Source organism: Phyllobates terribilis, unplaced genomic scaffold (genome assembly GCF_046119375.1).
Source record: "Phyllobates terribilis strain yellow unplaced genomic scaffold, ASM4611937v1 Scaffold_373__1_contigs__length_1865987, whole genome shotgun sequence".
Lineage (NCBI taxonomy): Eukaryota > Metazoa > Chordata > Amphibia > Anura > Dendrobatidae > Phyllobates > Phyllobates terribilis.
The window spans coordinates 1755426-1764360 of record NW_027363133.1 but is presented as its reverse complement, the minus strand read 5'-3'; the positions used below and the strand labels follow the sequence as shown (position 1 = coordinate 1764360).

Sequence of the window (8935 nt, the reverse complement as noted above, 5' to 3'; positions counted from 1 at the left end):
AGAGAAAAGTGCTTGGAGTCTTTGCCCTGTGCCTGGATGTCCTCCTGCTCTCTCTGCTGCCTCAGTGCTGGATGTATTAGAAAAGTAAATAGCACACACCCTTCTATTAAATTGACCATTGACTTGCATAGCTATAAGGGACTGGGCATTGTGCTGGGCAAATTAACACCTTTTCAAAGCAAAAGCTGCTGATTGTGTGAAGCTCTGGAGGTGGGAAACGAATCCAAATGGTTAAAGATTTTGGGCAGCCTTGTCCCTAGGGGAGGAGTCCTGCACTGATGCTACAATCTGCAATTAAAGATGAACTTTGTGTGAACTAATTTATCTGAGCAAGGTAAGAAAAAAAAAGAAAAGGGGGCAGACCTGGAGCTGCTATATAAGGGCGACACTGGGGGCTGAGAGCAGTATGTAGGGGACCTTAGCACTGACATGGAGCTGTACACCCTGGTCACCAGTGCCCTGTGCACCCTGGTACTGCCAGTCCTGCTGCTTCTCACTGCAGTCAAGCTGTGGGGACTGTACTGTTACAGCTGCAGAGACTCCACTTGTGAGAGCCCTCTGCCCCCTGGTACTATGGGGTTGCCTTTTTTTGGAGAAACCTTGCAGATGGTGCTACAGGTAAGTGCATGCTGAAGGAGGAGGGAGTTGTCAGCTGTTTGCAGATGGCTGGTTCTATACACAGTGCACCTGCACAGGAAGGGGCTGCAAAGCGCCAGATGCAGAAGCATGCTTTGCTGGTTAACCCTTTGAACAAGCGCTAGAACTTGTTGTTTCTCTTTTCAGAGGCGTAAATTCCTCCAACTCAAGAGCAGAAAGTATGGACACATCTACAAAACGCATCTGTTCGGGAGCCCGACTGTGCGCATCATGGGAGCAGAAAACGTGCGACAGATCCTCCTTGGGGAGCACAAGCTTGTGTCTGTGCACTGGCCAGCTTCTGTCCGGACCATCCTGGGCACTGAATGTCTCTCCAACCTGCACGACAGCCAGCACAAGCACATGAAGAAGGTGAGTGGCGCAGGATGGAGTGATCCCCGTGCGTAAAGACGCAGGAGAGCGCAGATCCGGTATAGTCTGATCTGTGGGGAGTAGGATTCTATTTATTTATTTATCTCTTGTGTTTGTTTATGCTGTGGTTTATTCCCCTGCATGGCACTGAATGTGGGGAAGCAGCGCCATCCCTTGTCCTCTTTGTGATTTTTTTTTTTTTCAAATACTCTGTTGCTTCTGGGTCAACATGTTAATTGTGATAGATTTGTTTTTGGGATGTAACTGACCTATTAATGAAGTCTTAGTGCTGCTCTCTGGGTGGTTCTGATTAATCCATTTAATGCATTAGGCTTGAGACAGGGAGGGGGCACTAATCCCTTCCCCAGTGTGACGCTTCCAGGGGGAGTAACTCCTTTACCAACAAGGATTACTTAGATATGCAGCAACCTTTTAACCTTCTTTATTAATGAAATCTAATTAACCAATTGTAATGTCATATGAACTTCTGGAGAGAAGGCAAGCTGTGGGCATGGTGGTAATTAAAGTCTTGTCTTAGGTCATCATGCAAGCTTTCTCCAAGGAAGCTCTGGAGAGTTATGTGCCAGTCATGGAGGAAGAAATGCGCAATGCCATTCATCTGTGGCTGCAAAATGAGTCCTGTGTGCTGGTGTACCCGGCCGTCAAGCGCCTCATGTTTCGTATTGCCATGAGGCTTCTGTTGGGCTTTGAGCCTACGCAAATGGACCCAGCACATGAACAGCCTCTGGTGGAAGCCTTTGAGGAAATGACCCGAAATCTCTTCTCCCTTCCTATTGATGTCCCATTTAGCGGTCTTTACAAGGTGAGTGTTTATACTTATCTACTTTATTTAAAAAAAAAAATAAAATATATATAATATATATTTTTTTTTTTTTACAAGTGCTCTAGTTTTCTTAATGACTTCAGTGTTTTTAGAACTTTTGACAATTTTTTTGTGTAATTTATGTCTTTGCATTGTTATAGGGTTTGCGGGCAAGAAACATAATTCATGCTAAAATTGATGAAAACATCAAGGAAAAGTTGCAGAAAGAACCAGAGGGCTCTTGTCAAGATGCCTTACAGCTGCTGATTGACCATAGCCGGAAGAATGGTGAACCCATTAACTTGCAGGCGAGTACCTGAACTCTCATGCTATTGCTATCTCTACATGTGCGCTCAATGTGGTTTTATTAAAACGTTGCCATTTCTATAGGCACTGAAAGAATCTGCAACGGAGCTGCTGTTTGGTGGCCACGGGACCACCGCTAGTGCTGCCACATCTCTTATAACATTTCTTGGCCTTCACAAGGATGTTTTGCAGAAAGTCCGTCAAGAGCTCGATTCTAAGGTAATCAAACTTTAGAGGAAGGTCTAGAAAATCTTAAGTACCCAGTGTCTCCATTGGTGGCTATGAGAATATGACTTGATTCAGGATTCATTTTTTATTTTAGGGCCTCTTATCAGTTACTCCTGAAGAAAAGAAACCATTAACCCTTGATATATTACATCAGCTTGCATACACTGGCTGTGTCTTGAAGGAGACCCTACGCCTCAGCCCACCAGTTCCTGGAGGATTTCGAGTTGCTTTGAAGACTTTTGTTTTAAATGTAAGTCTATTATACATATGAATTGAGTTTACAAATGTTTTATTTATCCTGTATAGACATCTATTGTGGTCACTTCTCAAACTACCCCCCCCCAACCTGCTTTGTAAAGCTTGAGCCTAAACCTTCTCAATTACTGCTCTCCAAGCTTCTTACTTATTTTGACATTAATGCATAGTTAACTCCGCTAGGAAGTAAAAAAAATGCTGTATGGAAACTTTGTATGACTGGTGAGCGCTTGTATCGCCTGCCCGCATACTTGTTCCTTTTGACAGATCTACAAAGGGAACCTGAATTTATTTGAGGTCTAGTATTTACTCCAGCTATTGTAGGAGGTGGCTGTTGGCTTTATTTTATTGGATGTGCTTCTGAATGTAGAATGTATTTCTCTTTGATCTAACCCTGGTAAGTTCACAAGGTCCTTTTTACAGCAGTGAAGTGAACATCTGACAACTCGCAGGCAATTTCATGCTTGTCAACTGGCTCATGGTGACCCTAATTGGAGACCTTTTTACTGTTTTATAGCATCCTGTAAGACTGGCCAGTGCTGGGTGTCACACCTATGTAGTGTTATTACCTGTATTACCTTGCTTTGGTATTTATACATCTTTTCTTCTTTTAAGGGCTATCAGATTCCAAAGGGCTGGAATGTCATATACAGCATCGCTGACACTCACAATCTCGCTGAGATTTTCCCCAACAAGGAAGAGTTTAACCCTGATCGTTTCTTAACTCCGTTCCCTGAAGACTCTTCCCGATTCGGCTTCATACCATTTGGAGGAGGTCCTAGGAGCTGTGTGGGCAAAGAGTTTGCCAAGATCCTCCTGAAGATTTTTATCATTGAGCTGTGCCGAAACTGCGATTGGGAACTCCTAAATGGGCCACCGACCATGAAGACTAGCCCTATCGTCTACCCAGCGGACAATCTTCCCACTCAATTCAAACCCTTTAAAGGCCAAGTCATATAAGACTACATCTATATAGCATCATAATGTATATAGATGATTTTATAAATTCACTTATTTTATATTTAATTTGTACAGTACCATAGTATTTATATTGTGGCCGTAAAAAGAAAAAAAAAACATTCGCACTCAATGGGCCCCTGCCCATGATTTTATGTAGATACATTAATTGTATTAAACTTTTATCATTGGACAATATTGTACCTTTGTAAATTTCTGTATATATGAATTCATAATGTGTTACAATAAAGCCTCAGTCTCCATGAAAAGTTGTCTCCCTTACTTTTCTAGTATATCCATCGATGGTTCTTCTTGGATGCTCTGACCCAGTGGTTAGAGATGGACCCTTCATGTTTTGCACACCTTTGGGAGATCTCAACTTATTGTGGGGGGGGGGGGGGTTGGAGGGTAAACCTGACTAGTTGAAAAGCAAAAAAAAAAAAATCATTCTTGAGAAATGGAAGTATGCCCATTCAGCAATTACATGTGACCCTCTCCCCACTTTTTAAATATATGCAAGCCATTACATCCAAACTAAGCACTGTCTCCATATTTACTCATAATCCTCAAATCAATGTGTCAAAATAATTCCAGGGAGGAAAATGACTTATCTGCATCAACACTGCCTAAGCCTGACATGACTGATAAAATGGCCTTGTCCTGACCTGCTGAACCTTTGTTAACCTTCGTGAAAGCTTAGTGCTGTCACTCCTATCTCTATGAGCACATCTCGCAGTGAAGGCTAGACATTAACCTCACTAGTTAAACTTGCTCGTGCCACTTTTTTTTTTTTTTTTTCCTCACTTTCTTCTGGTCCTGATTGTACCCATAGATCATTGTGTAATACCAATCTGTATTATGTAATTTATGTAGAATTAAGTTGATTATTGCTTAACCTTTTGATCTTATGGTACAGTGACTTTTTTTTTTTTTTTAGGGCTACTGTGTTATAAAACTTATTTCATAAATGGTATACACAAGTAACTTTAATCAGTGTTAATTTTTAACTTTATTTTTCTTCTGCATCTATCTTTAGTAGAGATGAGTGAACCTGAACTTTAAAAGTTTGGAGTTTGTACTGAACAGTTAGTGTCTGATGGTAAACTCCAAACACTGACTTCTCCCAGAAGTCTGTTTTAATGTAGAGAGGGCTCCAAAGTTCATGTCCCCATTCATTTCAATAGGGTGTAGGTTCAATTACCAGAACCCAAACTTCCACAGGTCCACTCATCCCTAAACTTTAGCTGTCAAGTCACGGTTATCACTGTTCATGAAGACAGATTTTTCCGATTTACTGAGCGGGAACAGTTGGCGCTTTATTAAATTCTAAGGGGGCACCTTGAGATTGCTACGGACTCTGCTTCTATTTTCGTATAACTTTATGAGCACCAACTGTCCCCTCCAATCTCCATATTGGGACCGTCTGTAGTTACTGAAGACTGATTTTACCCATGAATTGAGATTATCACCCTATTGTGCACGGTTTCCCCCTTCTAGATTTATTCAGGCGGAGAAAGAAGCAGATTTCGCTAAGATATATTACAAAGTTGCTTATCTTTCACCTGTACAATTGATTTGCAGAAAGACTGTTACTCTAAACTTTTTCTGTAGGATCCCTGTTACAACAGAATTACAGAACCATAAAACTATTTCCATTAGGACCGCTTAACTTTGTTTCTTTTTGGCTTTTGTCAAATGCATTCTCTTGAACGCTTGCAGCTTATATGTTAAACAGAAACCTGTGAGGGATACATAGTGGCGTCCATCACTTATAGGATTTAACTACAAAACCTACACTGCATATTAAAGTCTGCTGTGATATTCCATACACTAAACAATGGAAACTTTATTTACTGGCTGAACTAAAGTCCGTGGTAAATGGGGTCTGTATGGATGATCCCTAAATTAATCCACATTGGTGATTTTTCTCGTACACTGAGTTAGTAAAAATCTGTTTCATCAGATTTTTATGGATAAAAAAAAATCAAAAGCTGATGTTTCTCAAGCTCCTCTTAAGGGCTGACACACACCCATTTTTCTCACCATCCCAGAAAAACTGATTATGCTTATCAGTTTGATCAAAATGGGGTCAATTTTACTCAGATTGAGAGAAAAGTGTCTCCAGTCAGTCCTTGAAAATTGGACCACACTTTTCCACAGACACAAAATTGCATTACCATTTTTTTTATTTGACATTCAGATCACTGATTTTTTTTTTTTCATTAGACCACTGGTTTGAGGAAAAATGTGCACAGCCCCATAGACTATCATGGGCATGAGTGCTGTCCGTCAAAACCACAGCACTCAGGTTGTGTGCACCTGAACTAACAAAGTGTCCGTGAAAAATGGACAGCTCATGGATGGCATTCGAGTGCTGTCCAATTGTTTTTTTTCATGGAGCCATAGTCTTGTATTGGCGAGTTTGATCTGAGACTCGGATCAAAAATGGACGTGTCTCTGTGATTTTGCGCAGACTATGCTGTGTGCAAAAATACACGGACATGTGAACAGCCACATAGATTATAATGGGTATGAGTTCAGCGAAAACCACGTATAGATCTCGCACGAGAAGAATTGATGCCTGAATCATGAGTCCTTACTCTCTTGCGAGCATTTTTGCCCAAACATATATGTGGGGATGAAGTGTAATACACCGTTGCTTCCCTAACTAGTATCTGCACAACACAGGCACCATTTACAATGATGGAATACTGACGTAAACTCCAACCCCACATGATGATTGTGCCACAAGAAAAGTCAGAAACCAGTATTGCATTACAATGTTGACTGTACAAGTTTTCCATAATTTTCAAAGAAGTAGATGCTCTTCAGGGGGCCAACTTAGATGGTCAACTAGAGATCATGCGTTATATTCATGTTCATATTGTGACTTTCAAACAAATGTAATAAACAAACAATGATTTTTATTCATATATAAATTCAAAATATAAAACAAATATGAGGGGTTTATGACAGACAATAGAAGAACAGTAAACTGGATGAAGATGAACCCTCCATGGAAAAGGTCCAGCTCAGTTATATGCTCATACACATATTCCATGGTGTATACAGTGTCAGAAAATATTAATAAATTATACATCTTCCACATGATTATATCATATATCAGGTGACAGACTCACTCCTGTGGTAATGATTCCCATTGGTAATATTGCGTCTAACACTCCAGAACCCCTTCTGAAGAAGCAACTTGATGCGAAACGTGTGTCAAGGGGTACTAGATGATACACTGCCATGGTGGGTCCAAATTATGGATTTTTGGATGCCTTTTAACGGGTCTTGAGTGAGTTATGTAATCGTTGTTTGATTATTACATTTATTTGGAGGTCTGTCTCTTTTTGGATTACTGTATATGTGACCAAACACGTGTATAGCCCTTTGGACTCTATCATATTGTGACTTGTTGCTACTATCATTCATTTTTTCTTGTTGTCTTGCCCGTTGTTGGACCTATTTTATTTACATGTTATAAATACAGTTGCAAATAGTGACACTTTGGGGGATGTATATTTATTCTCAATTAGCTCATTAATTCATGTTCCCTAGTTGAAAAATAGTCTCTGATTGGCTGCTTGGGCCTTAGAATCTTTAAAGTGCTTTTTCACAAGTGTCACCCTATCTGCAATGGCTTGGGATTTGAAAAAAAAAAAAAATTGGTGCTCTGTTTTAAATTAATTCCCCTTTTCATCACACTAGTTTACAAATGAAGCTCCGAGTTCACAGAGGAGGTGGCGGCTGACATTATTAATTTGAAAGTGATGTTGTCGGCCAGTGATCAGTCAGTACAGCTGGACACTTGAGGCTGACCTCTGTGTAAAAGTGATCCGTCAAATCTTGTGGAAACCACAGAATGTGATTCATGGATTGAGGTCCCCTCGGTTACATGTGATATATCCCACATCAAAGCAGCAAGGTCCCTATCCTCTATCTCTTTGTGGGGACGTGGTTAATAAGTGGACGATTGCTTAAAAATAAAGATTTGATTCCTTCTGTGTGGTTACTAGTTTTTTTTTTCATAGAAAGTTACATATTCATACTTCAGATTTACCAGACTGCTATATATTACATCACTAATATTATTAGAAAGCAACAAATATTCCTAATCATCCTACGGCCTGGTTCATCAAAGCAATTTTTTTCCATATTTTTTCTTTTTTTTGATTTTTAATAAAGTCTATTTTCAAACATTAGTGATTTAGATAAATATTAAGTATGAACCACACAGGGGCTCAGTGGTTAGCACTACAGCGCTGGAGTCCTGGGTTCACACCCCCCCAAGGACAACATCTGCAAGGAGTTTGTATGTTCTCCCCATGTTTGCGTGGGTTTCCTCCGGGTTCTCCGGTTTCCTCCCACACTCCAAAGACATACTGATAGGGAAGGTAGATTGGGAGCCCCGATGGGGATAGCGATGATGATGTCTGTAAAGCGCTGTGGCATTAATGGCGCTATATAAGTGAGTAAAACAAGTATAGCTTAATTTTGTCGTATTTCTCCCCAGCAAGAGCTCGTTCACACATCAGTGATTTTTCTCGTAAGCTAAATATGTTCCAACTTTATCAGTGTTTTTAATCAAAGTTTCATCAGTTTTTCTCTGATGAAAAAAATGATGATGGTTTCTCAAGCAATCAGTCTGTGAAAAACAGACACACCACGTGTGGCATCCACGTGCTGTGCCATTTGTTTGCAGACCATAGACTTCAGTTGTTGAGTTTGAATCCAACACACGGATCAATATCAATCAAGTGTCCGTGCTTTTGTGAGGACTACTTACAGGAAAAAAATCCGATATGTGAACTACCCACAAACTATCATAAGTACAAGTGCTGTTCGTGAAAAACACGGATAGGAATTGTACGAGAAAAACTTACGTCAGAATGAATAATAATAATTTTATTTATATAGCACCAACATATTCCGCAGAACTTTACAATTAAGTGTAGACTTGTACAGACAATAACAATATCAAGTAACTCATAGTTAAACAGTTACAGGAGGAGTGAGGGTCCTGCTCACAAGCTTACAATCTATAAGGAAATAGGGGACACAATAGGTAGAACGTGCTGTTATGTATGGTCCAGTCATTATTATAATAAATAAGGGTTTTCATATAAAGTATCTGTCTAAGTGCAGTTACCGTGTGCTATTGCGTGCATGGAAGAAGTGGACAGATGAATAGGCAGGAGCAGACTTAGGCTGCGTTCACACATTGCGTATTTTCGCGCGCTTTTTTGCGTGCGCTTTTTCAAAATACGCAATGTGCCTTGTGTGTCTGCCAGCAAAGTGAATGGGAAATTCACTTTGCCGTTCAGACACTGTGTGTTTTTACACAGTGCGTAA

At 40.3% G+C, this 8935-nt stretch overlaps 1 protein-coding gene across 1 annotated transcript; it reads left to right on the top strand.

The window, feature by feature from the left end:
• The first annotated feature begins 404 nt into the window (after positions 1–404).
• LOC141223159 (cytochrome P450 26A1-like) lies at positions 405–3598 on the top strand. The gene is made up of 7 exons (XM_073666782.1): positions 405–618; positions 784–1008; positions 1547–1831; positions 1993–2139; positions 2222–2356; positions 2460–2615; positions 3236–3598. The coding sequence occupies exons 1-7, from the start codon at positions 430–432 to the stop codon at positions 3578–3580; spliced, it is 1482 nt and encodes a 493-aa protein (XP_073522883.1). The 5' UTR covers positions 405–429; the 3' UTR covers positions 3581–3598.
• Positions 3599–8935: the final 5337 nt, after the last annotated feature.

Bases quoted from the DNA above. Each gene is read 5' to 3' on its own strand.
- LOC141223159 (XM_073666782.1), top strand. From the start codon at position 430: ATGGAGCTGTACACCCTGGTCACCAGTGCCCTGTGCACCCTGGTACTG. The intron at 1,832-1,992 runs GTGAGTGTTTAT...GCATTGTTATAG, and splicing joins CATTTAGCGGTCTTTACAAG to GGTTTGCGGGCAAGAAACAT. The intron at 2,616-3,235 runs GTAAGTCTATTA...TCTTCTTTTAAG, and splicing joins TGAAGACTTTTGTTTTAAAT to GGCTATCAGATTCCAAAGGG.